This window comes from Canis aureus, chromosome 16 (genome assembly GCF_053574225.1).
Source record: "Canis aureus isolate CA01 chromosome 16, VMU_Caureus_v.1.0, whole genome shotgun sequence".
NCBI lineage: Eukaryota > Metazoa > Chordata > Mammalia > Carnivora > Canidae > Canis > Canis aureus.
This window is the reverse complement of record NC_135626.1, coordinates 12,304,350-12,324,358: the sequence shown is the minus strand read 5'-3', so window position 1 is coordinate 12,324,358 and position 20,009 is coordinate 12,304,350. Positions and strand designations below refer to the sequence as shown.

At 56.6% G+C, this 20,009-nt stretch overlaps 2 protein-coding genes across 6 annotated transcripts; both read left to right on the top strand.

The window, feature by feature from the left end:
* Positions 1-4,717: 4,717 nt before the first annotated feature.
* Positions 4,718-9,934, top strand: LCN6 (lipocalin 6). 3 transcript variants are annotated; one of them, XM_077851428.1, is made up of 6 exons: positions 4,718-5,136; positions 5,316-5,455; positions 8,679-8,749; positions 9,144-9,254; positions 9,387-9,488; positions 9,775-9,934. In XM_077851428.1, exons 1-6 carry the CDS (start codon positions 5,017-5,019, stop codon positions 9,807-9,809), a joined length of 579 nt encoding a protein of 192 aa, XP_077707554.1. In that variant the 5' UTR covers positions 4,718-5,016; the 3' UTR covers positions 9,810-9,934. The 3 variants fall into 3 exon arrangements, with proteins under 3 accessions (XP_077707554.1, XP_077707553.1, XP_077707552.1); XM_077851427.1 differs by having other exon boundaries at positions 4,721-5,136; positions 9,613-9,934; XM_077851426.1 differs by having other exon boundaries at positions 4,721-5,136; positions 9,387-9,934.
* A 1,211-nt stretch (positions 9,935-11,145) lies between these two features.
* Positions 11,146-16,934, top strand: LCN10 (lipocalin 10). 3 transcript variants are annotated; one of them, XM_077851431.1, is made up of 6 exons: positions 11,146-11,277; positions 11,893-12,032; positions 12,365-12,435; positions 12,620-12,727; positions 13,530-13,628; positions 13,925-16,934. In XM_077851431.1, the coding sequence occupies exons 1-6, from the start codon at positions 11,167-11,169 to the stop codon at positions 13,951-13,953; spliced, it is 558 nt and encodes a 185-aa protein (XP_077707557.1). In that variant the 5' UTR covers positions 11,146-11,166; the 3' UTR covers positions 13,954-16,934. The 3 variants fall into 3 exon arrangements, with proteins under 3 accessions (XP_077707557.1, XP_077707555.1, XP_077707556.1); XM_077851429.1 differs by having other exon boundaries at positions 12,365-12,514; positions 12,663-12,727; XM_077851430.1 differs by having other exon boundaries at positions 12,365-12,514.
* The last annotated feature ends 3,075 nt before the right edge of the window (positions 16,935-20,009 follow it).

The window sequence follows — 20,009 nt, the reverse complement described above, 5'->3', positions numbered from 1 at the left end:
GGGCGGGGGGTGGGGGCAAGGCCAGGCGTGTAGCCTTGTCCTAGCCACAGAAGGCAGCGAAGATGAGGTGGAAAAATATCGGAAGAGATAGTTGCCAAAGTATGCCCACCTTGATGAAGCACATCTCTGAGGCTGCGGAGACCTGAGCGCCCGGCCTGGGCCATGGAAGTCGGAAGTCGACCTCACAGGCTGAAGCGGGGGGTGGGGGTGGGGGAGCTGTCTCGGAAACCAACTCTCGTTCTAGGAAATAAAGCTATTTTTACACAGATCAGAGTGCAGAGAAATTTGTCCCTAGAGTTTGTGCAGTGCAAGAAGGAAGCGCTAGTGCAGTCCTTGGGATGAGCGATGTCACAGGTAACACCCACTCAGGTCCACGGGAGCTCAGGACTGCGGGGACACTGGGAGAGTGGGACACAGGCTCAGCGCAGCCGGCCAGCATCCTCTGTCCTCCTCCTCCAGGAGCCTTCCCTCCTCCTGCACGTGTTTACTGTCTCTTGTGCAACTCTGGTGCCCTTCCTCCCTCCCTCCCTCCCCTCCTCTCTCACTCTCCCTTCCTTCCTCCCTTCCTTCCACAACTCATCATGTATTGCCATCCTCTATCCTGATGCACAAACCTGTCTGAATTTGTCCAGCAGGGTTTCCTTCAGGATGGCCCCCAAGTCTTTTTGACCCATTTCCCTGATTCTGCAAACACACGTTTGCTCTCTGGCACCAGAATCCCCCTGAGCTCCTGTTAGGTTCGTTGTGACTCAGCCCTGGGGTCATCTCCAAGGGGTCTGGCTCCTTTCTGTAGAGAACGGTCCTGGGACACCATGGTCTGGATGCCTGGTACACTCAGTGTGGCTTCTCCCGGGGTGTGATGATGTGGAGCCTTCTCAGCAGAGAGAGCCACCCTTCCACTTGCCCCCTCTCCAGCCCTGGGAAACCATTCTGCTCCTACCCGGCCCCGAGCGCACTGAAAGCAAGTCTTAGAAAGGCAGAAGCCGGGATTTATAGCCCCTTACTCTTCGGCCTGAGAATAGGATAGAAGTCCTCTGCCCAAGGTTCCTAGGGCTGATTCTGTGGCCCCCTTCATGTGGTTGCGTCGTTGCCTTATAACACGGCTGCATCCCACTTGTTTATGGGGGAGTAATGGGTTACCATGATCCCAAAGTCAAGGTCACATACATCAGGGGCACCTGGGGGCTCAGTCTGTGAAGCACATGACTCTTGACCTTGGCTTGGGTCACGACCTCAGGGATGTCCGGCTCTGCACTCAGTGGGAGATTGAGCCTGCTGGAGATTCTCTCTCTCCCCCTGCCCCTTCCCATCACAAAGTATCATAGACTTCAACACCAGAGGTGTGTTCCCTCCCAACTCCAGAGGCATGAGTCTGAGATCCAGGTGTAGCTGGGCTGGTTCCTCCCAAGGCCTCTCTCCTTGGCCTGTTGTGGATGGCCATCTTCTCATCTGGTCTCCATTGTCATCCCTGTGTGTGTCCCTGTCCCTTAATCTCTTCTGACAAGGACTCCAGGTATATGTAACCCGAATGACTTCATTTTGACCTAATTGCCTCTTTAAAGGCTCCATGTCCAGGGGATCCCTGGGTGGCTCAGCAGTTTAGTGCCTGCCTTTGGCCCAGGGCGCAATCCTGGAGTCCTGGAATCGAGTCCTGCGTCAGGCTCCCGGCATGGAGCCTGCTTCTCCCTTTGCCTGTGTCTCTGCTTCTCTCTCTCTCTCTCTATGTCTATCATGAATAAATAAATAAAATATTTTTAAAAAAGGAATGTTTTTTAAAAAGGCTCCATGTCCAAATGGAGTTGCATTCTGAGGTTCTGGGGTCAGAACTTCAGAATACAAATTTGGCGGGGGGATGCGATTTATAACAAACATCTTTCATTTGTTTAGGGGTCACTTTAACTTTTTTGTGTGAATTGTCTGGTTATGTTGTCTATGTTTCTGATGGGTTTTGGCCTTTTTTCCTCTTAATTTAAAAAACTTTCTTATAGATTATGACTGTTATCCCTTACACACTGTATATGTTAGAAATACTTTCTCCAGATGTATCATTCCTCTTTTGACTTTATTAATGGCTTTATTTTTGCTATAAAAAGTTTAAAAATATAGTTAGTTTTTATCAGTACTTTCTTTTGTTACATCTGGATTTTGATGAATAGTTAGTAGGGCCTATGGGTTTGTAGTGGTTTGATTTTCCTTAGGCTGCATGAGATTTCCCAGGATTCCCAGAAGGCAAGAGCTTTACAGGGCCTGTAAAATGAGTTCCTACAGCGACGTGAGATCAAACTCCTGCCATGAACCCCTTATTTGTGAATACACTTGCCTCCTAGTGGTCCCACCTTCAGGAGTGAACTCTGGTGCAATTAGAAAGCCTTTCCCTATATCCACATTATGGAGAAATTCACCAATGATTTCTTTTATTACTCATATGGTCCCATTTCCAGGTTTAACATTCAGATCTCTGATCTATTTGATGTTTACTCTCACACATGTGGTGAATGTGCTTCACTTTAATCTTCTTCCAAATGGATATCCAGTTGTCCTGACAGCATTTATTTATAAAAATCTATTTTTTCCCAGGATTTAAGATGTCTCCTTTGCAGTGCAGTCTGTTCATTCTGGCTCATGAGAGCCTGCTGTATACATATTTTTCCTCAATTGCCATCTTTTTTTTTTAAGATTTATTTATTTTTAAAGATTTTATTTATTTATTTGACATGGGGAAAGAGAGAGAGAGAAAGAGAAAGAGAGAGAGGGAGAGCACAAGCAGGGCAAGTGTCAGGTAGAGGGAGAAGCAGACTCCTTGCTGAGCAAGAAACCTGACTTGCTCGGGACTCGATCCCAGGATCCTGAGATCATGACCTGAGCCAAAGGCAGATGCTTAACCAACTGAGACGCCCAGGTACCCCTCAAATCTGCAATGTGTAAGATTATTTTGGGTTACACAGATGTCTTTTGTCTATACCACTTATGGTTTCCAGCTGTATTATGAGAACTGTGAAAGTATAATTTCAAATGTGGCCGTCAACTTGTTAAGCAAGGCAATCCTGCTATTTTCACAACCTATGTGGTCTTGATGTGTGTCTACCCTCAACATTCAGGTTGACATCTTAACCCCCCAATATAATGGCATTGGGAAGTGGGCCTTTGGAAGGTGACTAGGTCATGAGGGTGGAGCCCCCATGAATGGAGTCAGTGCCCTTATGAAAGAGACCTCACTGAGCTCCGCTACTTCTTCTACCATGAGTACACTGAGAAGTCTGTGATCCACAAGAGGCCCCTGCTGACCCTGCTAGCACCCTGACTGGACCTTCCAGCCTCTAGAACTGTGAGAAATAAATGTCTGTTGTTTATAAGCCACCCAGTGTGTGTTTTCCTGTGATATCAGCCCCAGCGGACTAGGAGAGCCTACCTTGCAATTCTAATGCAGGGAGCATTTATGGATCTGCTTCTATTATCTCTTTCTTCAGCTATGTTTCTCTCCATTCATCTTAGTCTCCTCGAATGTCATGTCAGGAAACTGTACATGACAAAAACATGGTCAACAGGATTAATTTGAAGAGTAGGATGATATTTTTGTCCTTGTATTTCATCTTCTGCTTGGCATTGGGGAAGCTGGTAGTCAGGGGCCACCCTAATCTGTGCTCAAGACCTGAGACTGGGATGCCTGGATGACTCAGTGGCTGAACACCTGCCTTCAGCCCAAGGTGTGATTCTGGAGTCCCGGATCAAGTCCTGCATCTGGCTCCCTGCATGGAGCCTGCTTCTCTCTCTACCTGTGTCTCTGCCTCTCTCTCTCTGTGTCTCTCATGAATAAATAAATAAAATCTATAAAAAAAAATCCCAAAACAAAACAAAAACAAACCTGAGACTTCCCAGGCCACCCCGGGGTAGTGGAAAGTTTGGTTGCACATTTGTGCAAGGACTGGTTTACTTTTTTCACCCCTAAACTCATCTCCCAAGCAGAGGTTGGAGTGGTGGCTTAGCAGGCATCCCTCCTTAGAAAGACCTGGCAAGAAAAATGGCTTCATATTTCCTCCACCTTCCAAATCTTCCTTGTTTTTTGTTGATAGAACCCCTGGAAGCCAACTGGCAAAGGGGTCTGGAAATGTGGTCTACACATTTCCACCACCAGTCCCTCCAATTTCCCAGTAAAGGATCCTCCTAGCCACCTCCTCTTGGGCTTCAGGGGCTCAGGTAGATCCTATCAAGGGGCTCAGATGACCCAGGTCCATACAGAGCTCCATGGGACCCCGGGGGATGTGTAGCTCCTGAGGGGCCTGGCTGGGGTCATGGAGTACAGAGGTGGGAGGCAGCAGGGCCAAGGCTGGCCAGAGAGTGGGCAAGTTCAGGCCAATGGGGGTGGACCAGTGGAAGGAACAGAACATTCTGGGCTGGGTGTTGACTGTGTGGGAGCAGGAGGCCAAGGCCAGCAGAGCAGAATAATGAGTGAGTCAGGAGGGAATAGGAGCTTTAAATTTTTTGTTTGTTTGTTTGTTTCTTTCTTTCCTTCTTTAAAAAAAAATTTTAATGTTTGAAGCAAGAGATCCAAACTGCAGCTACTGGAAGAACTGTCTGTGCCTCCCCTCAGACTTGGCCTTGGCCTACAGCCAGCAAGGGTTAAAGACCAGGGTCTCTGGCCTTCCCAGACTAAGCAAGGGAGGGTGTTGACTCCCTAGGGGAGGAGATGAGGTGGTATGACTGGGATTAGGGTGCTCATTTCAGAAGGTTCCAATGGAAGGAAGCAGACAGAAACAGGGACTGGCATGGCAGCATTGACCAAGAACAAGCTTGGCACACGTTCCCCAGTGGCCCACTCCCCATTCTCCGGCACATCTGGGCAGGACACAGAGGCCACCACTGAATAATAATGCCACCCGCCCTTGGGTAATCCCACTTTGCAAGAAGAGAGGCCAGAATGCTGTCCTGGTGGTTAGTGGCCGCCCACAGTGACCCATTCAAAGATGTATAAATAAGTTTTCAGGGGCTGGAGGGAATGCATACCCCTGGCCCTGAGGCATGTGTGCTGGTATGAACATCTCTGGGAGGATGAGGGGTGTCCTGCTGACTGCTTTTGTGGCTTTGGTCTCATTGCCTAGGACCCGGGCAGTGTGGTTGGGAAGGCTGGACCCTAAGCAGGTAACAGCTCTTCTGTGGAGCCACAGGGCCTCTGGGTTACCCTCCCAGTGCTGGCTTGGACCCGCACTGGCTATGGGGGGGACAGGCTAGCCTGAGGAAGGGGCCCTGGGCTTCCAGATGGAGAGAGGATGCCGGAAGGGCTGGAGGGACAATGCCGCCACCTGCCCCTCCTCCACCAGCTTCTGGGGTCCTGGTATATTCTGGCCGTGGCCTCAGGTGAAAAGGGTTTTGCATTGGAGAAGGCCACGAAGAACATTGAGGGCGTCGTGGTGTCCCTTACTCCAGAAAACAACCTGAAATTGCTGTCCTCCAGGCACAGGTGAGTGAGGTGTGCGCCCTGTGTCTGGGTGGGACTCGTGCCAAGTGGGAGAGGCCTCCTGGGACAAGCCCCTCTGCAGCTACTGCTTACAGAGGGCTCACGCGTTGGTTCGTGGTACTTAAGAGCCACTGGTTCTTTGGGGCCCCTGGGGGCCCTCCCTCCCATTCCCGCAGGAGGTGGGTGTCCCGGGTACACCTGGGCCAGGCCTGGCCATGGGACGAACAAGGACAGAGAGGGTCTGGGGTATGATGGCAACTCTACTGTGTTGGGTGAGCTCGGTCACATGGGCCATGATGGTGGTCCCAAACCCACATGCCTGGTTGTGTCCCAGTAAGGCTGGTAGAATCAGGCTTCCAAACACAGAAACTGGGCATCTGGAGAGCCTCAAGCCCTGTGCAAGGCCACTGAAAACACAGGGTTCTATCAACAGGAAAACAAGGAGGATTTGGAAGGTGGAGGAAAGATGAAGCTATTTTTCTTGCCAGTTATTTCTAAGGAGGGACGCCTGCTAAGGGGGCCTCTTGTGTTTTATGGTTGAATTTCGTCTGTTGGTCTTAGGACAGGAAGTAAATTTGCATGACTCAGAAATCAGGGTCCCAGGGGCATACAGGGTGGGGGGGTCCTCCACATAGGTGACAAGCATTTGTGATGCCTAGTGGCTCCTCACACATGGGTAGGCATGTGCCAGCACACGTGTGTCATGGAGCTGTGCATCATGGGTGCTGGGATTGGTCTGTAGCCATGAACAGAGGCTCTGCTCTCTTTTAAGACATTTCAAATTTTGGGGGATCCCTGGGTGGCTCAGCGGTTTGGCGCCTGCCTTTGGCCCAGGGCGTGATCCTGGAGTCCCGGGATCGAGTCCTGCATCGGGCTTCCTCCATGGAGCCTGCTTCTCCTCTATCTGTGTCTCTGCCTCTCTCTGTCTCTCCCGAATAAATAAATAAAATCTTAAAAAAAAGAAGACATTTCAAATTTTATTCTATTTTATTAAACTTTTAAAAAATGTATAGTAAGATAAACACTGTGGAGATTGCCATGGCAACCACTTTTAAGGGCACAGGTCAGGGGCATCAGCACACTCACACTGCCCTGCAGTGGCCCCTCCGTGGACCCCAGGACGGTCCACCTTCCCAGATGGAGCCTCTGCCCCCACTGAACACTATCCCCCCACCCATCCCCCCTCCCGTCCCTCTCCTTCCCTAGGCCCCAGCCCTCTCCTCCCTGCATCTGTGGGTCCGACTCCTCGGGGGCCTCCTGAGAGTGGGTCCTTCAGGGCTGGTCCCCCTGCGCTGGGCTCACCTCCCTCAGCACCGTGTCCCCCAGGTCCATCTGAGTTGTGGCAGGTGCAGGGATTCCTTTAAGGCTGACTTACATTCCATGGTGTGGACGGGCTACATGGTTGCATGGTTTTGTAAGTGATGCTGCCGTGGACTGGGTGTGCTAGTCTATGTCTGAGACTTTCCCTTCACTCCCCCTGGGCACCCTGCAGGGGGATCCCACCCAGTGAGGCGCGCTGCTCCTTACACAGCTGTGTTGGCCTCCACCATGGCCCTGCTGTTGCACAGACCCTGGCGCTCCCCAACCTTCTGTAGCTGGAGACACAGTGTGGGAGGCAGGCCCAGTGCCTTTGCCTCTGCAGGGTCCGCCAGAAGCATAGGTCTGCAGGAGCTGCCGTGGCTCCACGTCCCATGTGACCAGTCCCCAGACCCGTGCCTGTGCCCCCCCACCCTGCATTCTCTCACTCTTGCTCCTTGTCAACTGTTGGGCTGCAGATGGCTGGGTCAGCTTCATGTGCTCCTGCAACAGCGGGAGTGACAACGGTTGCCATGCATGCCAAAATGCCTCTCCTGCTTCCTCCAACGCCAGGCCTGTCAGCATATTTTCCCCTTGGGTGTGTTTCTACTGGTCTGTAAGAACCCTTAAGTATTAGGGAGGTTCACCACTTTTCTGTGCCGAACGAACATAGTCGCTAATATATTTCCCAGTTTGTCATTTTTCTTATAATATTGAGGATGTTGCTTTTTTTTTTGTCTGTCTTATTTTTGTTTTTAATGTACCTGAAGGGTTTCTTTCCATTTTTGCATAGAGATGTACACAGGGTCCTGGCTTTTGTGATCCTGTCAGGTAGGAAACTGCTTCCCACTCCCTGGGCTACTGGCATCCTTGCCGCGTTTGGGAAGAAGGGAGGACCAGCTTCATTTTTTTCAGATTACTACCCAACTATCATATATCATGTATCGAATTGCCCTCTGTCCTCCACTGACTCAGGCTTTTTGCTTTATTTTTGGATTTTCTTTCTTTTTAAAATATTTTATTTATTCATGAGAGACACACAGAGAGAGGCAGAGACACAGGCAGAAGGAGAAGCAGGCTCCCTGCAGGGACCCCGATGGGAACTCGATCCCAGGACCCCAGGCTCACGCTCTGAGCTGAAGGCAGCAGTTCAACCGCTGAGCCTCCCAGGCGTCCCTAGGTGTTTCTTTTTTTTTTTTTTTTTAGAGATTTATTCAAGAGAGGGAGAGAGAAAAAAAAAAAAAAGAGAGGGAGAGAGGGAGAGAGCACTAGTGGGAGGGGCAGAGGGAGAGTCTCCAGCTGACTGCGCTAAGCAGGGAGCCTGACGCCCCATCTCACAACCACAGATCCTCTCCTGAGCCCAAACTACAAGTCGGACACTTAGCAGCCTGCGCCATCCAGAGGTCTCTATTTTTGGACTTTGTATTCGTTCCTGTGATCAGTCTATTTATTTGCCAAAACCTTGTTTCACCTGCCACAACTTTATGTGGCTCCGTGTCGGTTGATTGGCAGGCTCTCGCCCCTTCTCCTCCTTGTAGAATTCCCAGCTACCCTCACCGTGTTTGCTGCAGGAACTTTGGCGTCTGCTCATCTTGGTGAGCGAGGACCATCTCTGCTGCGTTTGTTCACTTGATGGACTGACTGCTCGGGGGGACATTGGCCCCTTTGGAGGGGAACATTGGCCCCTTTGGAGGCCGCGTCTCTGCTCCAAATTGCAGGCGACCCTGTGTCTGTCTGAGGCCCCTTTCTGTGCGGTTCCTGTGGCCGCGGTGTGGGAGGCCTCCTGGGAGGTGGAAGGGCGCGATTCGCACTGTGCAGGGCTGTCGTGCTCACTCTCAGCCTAGGCTGGATTCGTGAGACAAGGCTTCCAGGTCCCAGTGGCAGTGCCCTTGCGGCTCCCGGTCCTGAGTGTGGGCGATGTGTTTCCCAGGCTGGAGAGGTGTGACGTGAACGTGGTGGAGCTGCTCAGACAGAACTCGGGATGGGTGTTTGAGAACCCCGGTAAGGAGCCAGCGCCCATGGGCTCACGCAGGCCGTGGGGATGCGCTTGCCTCCTTGGCCGTCCCTGGTGGGTTCTGCCGCAGGGGTACTGTGGGAAGGGCAGCGGGCAAGTCCCTCCCTCAGACTTCCTCGAGGAAGTGAAAGGACTCATTTGGTCAGAGGTTTGAGCCTGATATTGAGGATGGAGGCCTCGACCTAGCGTGCCCAGCTGGGACCCCGGGCCTCCCTCTGAGGTGGGACAGGACTAGGGGTGTGAGGCACTTGCCCGCCGGCCACCTGTCCCTGAGGTCCCGGTGAGCTGGCTCTGGGGACCAGGGGACAATGCCCGGGAGTGCTCTGCTGGATGGCGCTCTGGTGAGATCAGGTGCTGCCCTCGGGGGTACGTGTTCCCCAGCCCTAGGCATTCTGGACTACCGTGTGCTGGGCACCAACTTCAGGGATTATGCCATCGTGTTCACCCAGCTGGAGTTCAAAGACGAGGCCTTCAGCACCGTGGAGCTGTACAGTAAGGCGGAGACCACGGGCAGCCACATCCCCCAGGGTTCAGGGCGGAGAGGGGCTCCAGAGCCTCAGGTGGCAGGGGGGGTGGCTGGGGCATGGGGGCACATGTGGCGAGAGCTCCCCTTCTGTCCCGCAGGCCGGACAGAACTGGCCAGCCAGGAGGCCATGGGCCTCTTCACCAGGTGGAGCTGGGGCCTGGGCTTCCTGTCCCAGCAGCAGGCGTCTCTGCAGCGGGACCGTGAGTGTCGCCCAATGCTTAGGGGCCAGCATCCTATCAGGGGAGGCTGTGGACAGACCCCGTCCCAGGTGCTGGGGGTGCCAGGCGAGGCCCAAACATCCTCATGGCTTCTCTTGCCCCCTAGTCACCTGTGTGCACAAGGTCTTCCAGGTAAGCCGCTTTCCTGAGCATCACCCAGATCCCACCCCCTCCCCCCGAGCTCTGCAGCCTTGAAGGGGACCTGGGTGGGGGCAGACACCCCTCGGGGGAGAACTTAGGGTCCCCCAGTGCTCTTCTTGGTTTTCAGTGAGTGCTTCGAAGTCCTGGGAGGCCCGTGCCTGACGCGTTCTGGTGAGGCTGGCTGGGCGCTGGCCTCCTTGCTCGGCCGCCTGGGTGTTGGGTGTGGGGCAGACTGCTGCCAGGGACTCTCACTGCATTTCCCAATAAAATGACTCCACAAACCCCTGCAGATGCCTCTCTCCTGTGTGCCAAGGGTGGACAGCAATGTCAGCTGGGGCACTGCCCTCTTGGGGCTCCAGTCGGTGCAGACCGAGGAGGATGGGTGGGGTAGGCCCACTGATGGCGGGACACGTGGTGCAGAGCCAGCTCTGAGGCAGGGTGGCTGTGCTGTGCTTGTGTCCCTCAACAGAATCCCTTTGGGGGACTCAGGAGTGGGGCCTGGGCTGGGGACAGCCGCTCCTCACGGAAGTTGCTGCAGTCCCTGGGCTGACAGGAGGATGATCTGAGTCAGAGCACACCCTGTGGAGTTTGGACAGGTGCAGGCTGATGGAAGTGGGCATGGTGCCCACCAGGGAGCTTGGCTGGGGGGCCCCGGTGTCCAGGGCACAGAGCACAGCTGTCCCAGCCTGAGGCTTTGGAGCAAGGGTACGGGGCATGATTCCCGAAGACCTGAGCCCTAGGTCCTCCTGTGGTCTGGTGGGGCCCTGCCTCAAGTCCTGGCAGAAGTCCGGCCATAGGAGAGGTGCGGTGCCTGGGGAGGGGGTGGGCGTGTACATACATTAGAATGTGCGCTTGCACACACGCATACACACGCATGCACACATGCACACACGTGTGCACACGCACACACATGCACGCTCAGTGGCCTGTAATCAGCACCCGCTCAGGTCAGGGGGAGGACAGCCCTGGTTGGTGCTGGCGCCATCCGAGCCTTGTCTTTACGTGCTCCTGCTCCTCACATCCAAGGATCCCTGTGGGGGATCCCTGGGTCGCTCAGCAGTTTAGCATCTGCCTTCAGCCCAGGGCGTGATCTTGGAGTCCTGGGATCGAGTCCCACATCAGGCTCCCTGAATGGAGCCTGCTTCTCCCTCTGCCTGTGTCCCTGCCTCTGTGTCTCTCATGAATAAATAAAATCTTTTTTTTTTTTTTTTTTAAAGAAAAGGATCCCTGTGAAGTGACTCACAGTGACACTCCCTGGCCATGGGCCTCTCTTCCAGGGGCTAGGATGGGAGGCCCAGGGGTCTCTCATGGTGCCCCGAGGCCCTGGGGGGTGACCTTGGCAGCACTGGGCAGGCTGAGCACCTGGGCCAGAAACGGGTCCAAAGCCCCTGTCCCTCCAATTGGCTCACCACAGGCTGGTGCAAGGCTCTGGGTTGGCTGGACACCCACGGCGGGCTCAGGGTCAGTGGGTGGGGAGATTTATACTCAGTGCCCCAGTGGCCGAGGAAGGAGGGTGAAGATGGGGCCTGGGAGCCTGCTGTCCGGGCTGCTCTCGGCCCTTGTGCTGGCGACAGGTTCCCAGCCACAGGAGCAGCTGCCCAGGGAGTCCCACATCCTCAACTGGAACAAGGTGAGCCTTGTGCCCGTCGTCTCCAAGCCAGACACCATGGCCATCGGGGCTGGGACGCAGCATGTGTGCCAGCTGGAAGATCACTCTCTGACAATCTTTAAAAGGCTATCCTGGGATGGCGGGCAGTACCTCGAGGCTGGCAGGAGTTTCTGGCACAGGCCTTGGCCAGCCCAGTGGGTCTGTCACCCTGGCCTCACCCAGGGAGCTGATGGCCCTACAGGATGGGTCGGGCAGAGGGCCCCAGGCAGATGCAGCCTGGGGGCACCTGGAGATGCCAGGTAGGCAGAGGTAGAATGAGCAGAGCCTGTTCTGGAATAAAAAGATCACCAGTGGCTGGAAGGTTCTGGTGAGGGCGGCCGAAGATCCGGCTGAGTGGACTGCGGGGGTGCCAGGGACTGTGGGTTTGTGGCAAGAAGTCAGGGGGACAGCGCTGCAGGGCCGAGCTGGAAGGAAGTTAGAGCACACAGTGTCCACAGCCCAGCCCCCAGGGCCCTGGCCAGTGTGTCATCTGCCTGCCTAGGCCTGGGTGAGCAGCCAGGGCCCCTGTGCCCTGGGCTCCTGGGGGCCTGGCTGGGGGCTTGGGAAGGGACAGCTTCCCCAGCATGCTCTCCACAGTTTTCAGGCTTCTGGTACATTCTGGCTGTCGCCTCTGATGACCAGGGATTCTTGCCAGGCAGAGAGCGGAGGAAGCTTGGGGCATCCTTGGTGAAGGTCCACAAAGCCGGCCAGCTGAGGGTGGTGCTGGCTTTCAGCCGGTGAGCAGACGGGACAGGGTGCTTGGCGCAGCCCTCACAGAGCCTTGGACACAAACAGCCTGGGCCATCTCCCCATCCAACAGGGGGAGGGAGTGCGGGGCGGGGCAGACCCAGGGTCATCTGGAAATCTAATGGGGATGGTCCCTGCTGCCCTGAACCCTGTCCTGCCCCTAAAATTCAAGGCCTGATTTTGGGAGAGGCCAGCACAGTACACGGGGTCCCTGGTGGACAGAGGGTGTTTGGAGGGTTTCCTAAGCTGGGGGGACTGGCCCTGATCCAAGCTGGAACGTTCCACAAAAAGAGGCAACAAAGGGCTCCTGCCTGCCCCCTAGGTCACAGGGGTGCCAGGCACACACGGTAATTCTGCGGAAAGATAGGAAAAAGGCCATGTTCAGGAACACCTGTGCGTATGACAGCCTGGGGCACGGAGAGGTGACCAGGGTGGGAGCGTCCACAGCCTCATGGCCACAGACCCCTGGAAGGTGGGTGGGGGGCCCACGGGGCCCAGGAGCCTTGGCCTGGGGGTGGGGTGGGGGGTCGGCCCCATGTAGGCCTGAGGGGAGGCCCTGTGCTTCTCTCCTGGCCAGTGAAGGGGGTGGAGGGCTTCCACGTGCTGTCTACCGACTACAGCTCTGGTGTGGTCTACGTGCGCCTGGGCCGAGCTGGCCACGCCTCCAGGACCCTGCTGTTCTTCAGTGAGTCCAGCAGTGACATCGGGGTCATGGGGGACAGAGGAGCGACCAGCTCAGGGGAGGGGCAGGAGGGGAGCTCTGCATCGCAGTGCCACAGGCCGTGCAGCGCCCACAAGGGACATGGATTCTCACAGCTCAGTGAGCCTGATCGGTGGACAGACGGCTGCCCTCTCACTGTGTGGAGTCGGGGAGAGCGCCCTGCTCTCTTCCTCTTCCTACAAGCACACAAATCCCATCAGGGCACCCCGCTGACCCCACACACCTCCCAAGGCCCTGACACCTCCCGCTGTCACTCCCAGCAGCTGGGGGCATGGCCCTTGTGGTGCACGCAGATGGCGGGGCTGGGCAGGGGTTTAAGTGGGAGGTGGCAGCAAGCAGGGTCCTGTGGGGAGACCACATAGGCAGGGCCACAGCAGGGGTAAGTGGGGGAGGCCAGTGCAGAGGAGGAGCCCAGGGGGTGAGAGACCAAGAGTGGGACTGGCCACCCGCATGGAGACAGAGCCCGTCCACATCCCAGGCTGAAGGCAGGATCGGGGAGCAGGGACAGGAGGTGGAGGGCAAGGGGCAGCCACGAGGGTCTGTCCAGGGAGGGGTTGGGGGAGGAGGCAGCACAGCAGAGGGGCCGTGTGAGCAGGGAGGGGGCAAGAGGACACCTCCCCATGGGTCCCGCTGCTGCCTCCCCTGCAGCATCCTTGCTTCCCTGCCCTGCCAGCTCGGGGCAGGGCGGGGGGGGGGGGGGGCACTGCAAGTGCCTGTGGCTCGGAGCTATGACTTCTGACATCAGGATTCTACTCCCCAACTGCAGGCAGGCAGAGCATGTCCAGCTTCCCGAGCATGAAAAAATTCGTAGACATATGTGAGATTCTGGAGCTTGCAAATGGTGTGACTGTCCTCCCAAAAGACGGTAACATGCAGCCACGAGTCCTTCTGTGTGGGTCTACACCGCGCATGGCATCCATGCATCCCCTGAGAGTGGACTCTCGGGGCAGAGGGGGGAGGGTGACAGGTGTGCCCCACGGGGGAGCTCCCCCATCACCGTCCCTGCCCTAGGCACTCCCCCTGGTCTGGCCCCCGTGGCTGCCCGGCTGTGCCCTCTGCAGAGCCCTGAACCCACACCTGCAATGCCAGGAAGAGCCAAGGCCTGCTGTGAGCAGCCTGGCCCCGCAGAGCAGCCCCCCAGGACCTGTCTCCCTCCTGCAGCCTCCTGTGCGCACACCATCCGGCCCTGAGCACCATCAAGCCGTCCACTCGCCCTTTCCGTCAGGGCGTCATTGTTGGGCCCTCTAGACTTCGGGATCACTGACCAAGACTGCAGGTCCTCACGTCCACCAGCTTCTTCACACGCATTTGATGACCCCAGGCCATTGAGGGGGTGAAGTCAGCTCCAAAGGGATCCTTTATGATCATCAAGAGACAGGGATGGGGGGCAGGTGCTGAGCGGGGACAGCTGTGCTCATGCTCCCAGATTACATGGTGGAAAGAGGCTGCCACCCTTACTGGCTGCGAAATAGAGCACGGCTGGTCCAGTGTCCTCCATCCACGTGCCTTCTCTGTAGTGAGCCTGCGCCGCCAGTCCCCGTGCCCCTGACGTCCTGCACTTTCTCAGGAAGTCACTCACTTATTCGCCAAACGTTCATAAGTGCCTGCGACAGGACTGACATTGCCAGCTGCTGGGGAGAGGGCTGTCAGCAAAATAGGTGCCACCGCTCCAGGGAGCTGACGCCTTCCAGGACAGGCATGCAGCTGCCTGCACACAAGACTGCAGAGAAGCGTGTCTGGACAAACAAAACAGTGGCTGGTCTGACTCACTCCAGAAGGGGCAGGAGAGGTCAGGGAGGGCTTCTCGGGGGAAGGGACGCTCAAAGGAGGGGTGAAGAAGTGGCAGAGAAGTAAGTTTGGTGGGGCTGCGGGAGCAGGGCCTCCCTGAGAGGGGAAACAACTGGTTTTGGAAGGCCGCAGAGAGGGGTGAGGCGTGGGGGAGGGAAGGCAGGCCACGGGCGGTTCAGGTGAGGAGAGGGAGCACCGGGTGCAGGCTGGAGGATAGATCTGGAGCCCATGGGGGAGCTGGTGCCCAGAAGACAGAACGAGGCAGGAGCTGGGCATCGGGAGTCACCAGGCGCGGTTAGGGCCACCCACAGAGGAAACAGGATTGAATCAGATTGCTGTCACCAGGGCACCGCCACCCACGGGACCCTGTGCTGGGAACCAGCAGAAACGTATCTGGCTTTCCCATCTGGGGTCAGCGTGGGCTCATGGGCTGGCGGGGTACTGTGGGGAGCGGGGTGGTTCTTCACAGAGCTCACTCAGACGTTTTGGGGTTGGCAGGAGGTGACTGGTTCGGAGGGCTCTGCTGCCCCCGCCCACTGCCTGCACCCACTGCCCCTGAGGACGGCCGCGTCTTGCATGTGACACAACAGCGCTGAGGGCACAGCGGCCTGCAGGGCTCGGCACAGGCACATGGGCATTTCTGCTTCAGTTGCTGAGCAAAGCAGGTCGCAGAGCCAGACCCGAAGTCCTGAAGAGGCTGGGAGATGTCCTGCGCATCCTTAGTGGGACAGACTGTAGGCTCCTGGCTGTGACAAGCTCTGCCCTGAACCCACGTATACAGCATTGTGCCCAGTCCCCCAGGGGGCACCACCCTGCTCAGGCCAGGGGTCCTCATGCACCTCCACCCCGGGGCCCCTCATACCATCTAATGGGGGGCAGTAGGATGCCATCTGGGGTCTGTGACCTACAGAGGCCTCCCTAGACCACACAGTGTGGGGTGCAGGGCGGTCACCCCCACAGCGGCTCTGGGGTCCGGTGGAGGCAGCCTGGGGGCCTGGTTCCTACAGGAGAGCTCCCTGAAGCTTGCAGCCTGAGTGGCTCCCGGTCTGTTGTTCTCAAGCTCCGCCCTCTGAGACCCTCCTCCCCCGACTTTCCACTCAGGTGGCTTTTAGCGCTTCGGGGGCAGGCACTGGGGGGCACGCCTGTGCAGGGCAAGACCTTCGGAACCATGCACATTTCCTTCAGTGCTGTTGTCAACACTGCTCTTTGAAGCACTGGGCTTTCTGTGGATGCCAGTCCCTTTCTTTCCAGCTGCCAGAAGCCACAGTTCCTGAGGCCACAGCCCCTTTCTAGAGATTTCCTTATTAGAGCTTGGCTATCAGCCCCCTGAGGGACAGGGTCTCCACACCCTAGGTGCCCTTTTGCACAGCTCGAGAACTGACTGTGGCATGCCGCAAGTCCTCCAGAGTCCACACAAACACATGAGCCTAACTCAGTACTCACGAGCAGAATCCCGGCTCAGCTCAGCTGGGAGCCTCTGCCTCCAGGGCCCCCAGGAGGCCGGGGTTGCAGCCTCCACTCAGGTTCGACTGGGGCAGGGTCTGTCTCTGAGAGCACCCACCTGCTATTGGCAAGATTTGGGTTTCAGTGGGGGTCTCAAGACTTTTCTGTCTGTTAGCCTGGACCCTCTGTAGGTTTTTTGCACTTGGGGTCTCCCAGGGCAGGTCATACTATCTGGTCTCGCTTCTCCAGAGCACTGGATCAGAGACACACAGACACTCAGAGTCAGAGACAAAGAATGAACACAGGAGAGAGGGAACCAGGAGACATCACAGATATTCCTCAATCAGCCTGGAAATGACATCCCATCACCCGGCCCTATTCCCTCAATTAGAGCCCAGTCCCCCAGACCATCCACCCTGGAGGGGATGGGATTCCACAGGGATGTCCCTGAGGACTCGGAATGCTGGGAGCCACGGTGGGGACTGCCCAGCACATAGGCGCAGACAAAGCCCCGAGACCTGAACTTAAACCTACTGGGGGCCCCTGGATGTGTGTGTCCCCAAGGGACAAGGTGTGACTCCATTCTTTTCAACCTTCCTGTGGGGCTGGGACACAATCAGGAGGAGCGGGCTTTGCCTGGACCCCAGAGCAGACCCAGGCCCCTCTGAGCTATGGTCTATGTCTGCGCAGCCACCTGTACAAGAAGAGCCGCCACCTGTGCAGGGAGAGTTGGCACCTGTGCAGGGAGAGCTGGCACCTGTGCGGGGAGAGCCTGAAACTGTGCAGGGAAAGCCCCACCCCTAGGCCTGGACAGAATGTTTCATCCCGTCCTCCTTTATGTTTTCTCTCTGGTACATTTAAAAGTTATTTTATTTTTTCACGTCTTATACAGTATACATTATTTGTTTTAAATAAAATTTGGTGTTTTTAATTAAGGAAATCATGAGCATTAAGTACATTCACAACGCTGTGCCACCACATCACAGAACATTGTTCCGGAATATCTCAGTCCCCAAAGTATACCCTGACCCAGAAGCGCTCCCTGCCCATTTCTTCCCCAGCCCAGTCCTTGGAAACCCTCAGCTCCTTCCTCTCTCTGTTCCTTGTGCTCATCCATCCACCCACCTGTGCCCGCAGCAGCAACGTGTCTGCCCCTGGGAGAAGAGGTGCACCCCAGACCCCCTCCCTGCCCTCAGGGCTACAGCCTGACCTACGGGTCAGCATCTCACCCACAGTCAGCAAGTACAGGAGAGAGAGCTAGAGCATCTCCAGCACCAGACTTTGCATGAGCTGTGGAGCGGAGCCAGCGCTGTTGTCAGCTATGGTTTAGAACGATCTAAAGCACCAGAACTTGCACCAACTCTGGGCTCTAGGCAGCTATGGAATTAGCTCAAAGACACCGTTATTTCACCTCAGAGAATGCAGCCTCTCCAGCTTATCCCGGACCCCCTCAAAGGTAAAAGAAGCTCTGACCTTAATTGCAGAGCCAAAACCATCTCCCCCACCAGTTCTCCCACCCATTCTGGCACCATTGCCAGAGTAAGAGCCAGCCCAAGATGGAGAGCCAATTCTAGAACCAGCCCTAGCGCTGCCGGGGAAGGCTGAGGGGGTTTTCCTAGAGAGGGCACATGGAGAGGCAGCCAGGTTGGTGATGTTCTCTCCTCTTGCTGCCTCAGCACCACCTACAGATGGAGACCAGGCCACTGTACCAGCGCTGGTGAACCCCCCCCCCCCCCCAGCCCGATGCAGCTGCAGAAGCAGCTACGGAACCAGAGCCCGCTCCAGAGCTAGAGGTGCTTCCATTTCCTGCCCTAGCGCCTTCCTCAGGAGCTCCAGAGCCTGAGCCAAGTGTGCACCAGGGTTAGGAGGCCAGCTGCACCTACAGCCAGCGTCTCCTCAGCCCCACAGGGAGACCTGGCGCAGGCACAGGAGCGCTTGCCACCCGGTGAGCTACAGCAGGTTCTTGTACCAGCAGCAGAGCGAGTGCACCTCCACCTACAAAGCCAGAGCCGCTGTGAGCACCTGCTCTTGGCACCAACTAAGGACTCATGTCCACCCTGGCACCTGCCGTAGAGCTAGAGGTGGGCAGGCTACGGATACAGGGCCTCCAGTGGACACTTGGGCCAGCTCCAGAGCAACAGCCATCTCTCCACTGGTTCCTGCACTTCACGGCCCCTCGGCACCCCATCCCTGCACCGACAGCTGCCTAACTCCCTTTGGGGCACATTGGGTCTCCTCTTCTCTCTGACACTGGACTCGGGGACTGCAGCACCCCCGGTCCAGTCCCCACGTGCCACAGGGGGACTGAGGTTTAAGGCCCATATGTGAGCAGGTGGCCCCAGGGGTGGGTCAGGGGAGGACACAGGACCCAGGGCCTTGAGGCAGAGAACTTCTCCAGGGCAGAGAGGAATCACTTCCTCTCCAGGCACCCCTGTCCATGGGCGGCCACAGGGTCAGCACTGTGGGGACCTGTCCCAAAGGCCCAACCACAACTCCACGTGTGGGCTCAGCCTTCATGGCACACGGGGTCCACACGAGACACCTAAGGCTCAGAGGGCAAGTGCCATCCCGAGACTCACAGCCAGGAGGTGGGTGGGGAGCTGCTGTGGGGTCAAGGGTCCTGCTCACCTTTTTAGGCAGCAGGTGCAGGAAACCCAGGAGGATGGCTTCATTGGGAGGTGCACAGGGACAGATGTCCCAGGAAAGGTCATTTCCTGGGCTCCGGCAGCTCCCAGGGTGGCAGCACTGACTGTCCACACCCTCTGTCCTCATCCATGTGCAGGGCTGACTCATTTTCACAACGGGGCCAAGCTGTGGACACAGAAGGGACAGTTCACAGCAGAGAAGCTGTAAAATATTCCCGTTGCCTCCTGAAGAGCAACAGTGTGTGAACAATTGATTCGGATCATCCTTACACGTATGTGAAGAGTGATTTAAATTTTTTTAAAAATTTATTTGTGATAGTCACACACACACACACAGAGACAGAGAGAGAGAGAGGCAGAGACACAGGCAGAGGGAGAAGCAAGCTCCATGCACCGGGAGCCCGACGTGGGACTCGATCCCGGGTCTCCAGGATCGCACCCTGGGCCAAAGGCAGGCGCCAAACCGCTGCACCACCCAGGAATCCCGTGAAGAGTGATTTGTACCTGGTCAGGGCTGGGGCTGGACCGGAGTGGGGAGGGTAGGGGTGGACGGAGGGAGTGGCCCAGACTCCTTGGGTTGAGGTCATGGCCACATGAGGGGCAAAGCCCTTGGGGAACCCCAGGGAGTCAGTCTCCTGAATGACCTGGGGGCAGGAGCCCCTCCCTGGCCCTCCCTAGGCCCAGTTCTGGGGACCCCTCATGCCCACCCTCACCCTGACCTTGCTCCGGCCCTTCCTGGGGTCATGGTGCACCTGCCCCACACCTGCAGTAGGAGAATCATGGTCCCGTTGACCAGCCTCCTCCCAGGTTCTTCCATGGGGCTCTGCAAAGACGGGGAGCAGCCCCGGGCCCCCCAATGTCATATTCCTGCCCGGCTATAGTCACTGCTCTGCTGCCCACCCCGACTGTTGTTTCCACCTGAGACACAGCCTGGTGTGTGGACAGCCCTCACCTGGGATGCAGCCAGATACACCTATAGGCTTGGGACCAACCCTGGGGAGAAGGATGCCACCCAGCCCACCCCTTCCACCCAGCCTGCCTTGACCTGGGAGTAAACATGAGCCCCTACCAGGCCTCTGACCTCTCGTCAGCCTGCTCCTGTTGGGGGTGAGCCCACCCCAGGACCTTCCCTTACACACACACACACACACACACACACACACACGTGGACATGCACAGGAGGAGGGAGCTGGGGCTGCTCCGTCGGATCACAGTGGTGTCTGGACGGACTGACACCTCTGGGTCCCTCCAGGCACATGGCCAGAGGGTCTGGGGTGCACCCTGACCCAAAGTCTGTGGTGCAGGAAAGGCTCTCACTGAGGCTTTCCTGAGACCACATCGTTGGGACCTCGGGATACAGCATGAGAGCA

Excerpts from the sequence above, each read along its gene's own strand:
- LCN6 (XM_077851426.1), top strand. The coding sequence starts at position 5,017 with ATGTGTGCTGGTATGAACATCTCTGGGAGGATGAGGGGTGTCCTGCTG. Across the intron at positions 5,137-5,315 it reads GAAGGCTGGACCCTAAGCAG|CTTCTGGGGTCCTGGTATAT; the intron begins GTAACAGCTCTT and ends CTCCTCCACCAG. Across the intron at positions 8,750-9,143 it reads ATGGGTGTTTGAGAACCCCG|CCCTAGGCATTCTGGACTAC; the intron begins GTAAGGAGCCAG and ends CGTGTTCCCCAG.
- LCN10 (XM_077851429.1), top strand. The coding sequence starts at position 11,167 with ATGGGGCCTGGGAGCCTGCTGTCCGGGCTGCTCTCGGCCCTTGTGCTG. Across the intron at positions 12,515-12,662 it reads TGGCCACAGACCCCTGGAAG|CTCTGGTGTGGTCTACGTGC; the intron begins GTGGGTGGGGGG and ends TACCGACTACAG. Across the intron at positions 13,629-13,924 it reads GACTGTCCTCCCAAAAGACG|CCTCCTGTGCGCACACCATC; the intron begins GTAACATGCAGC and ends TCCCTCCTGCAG.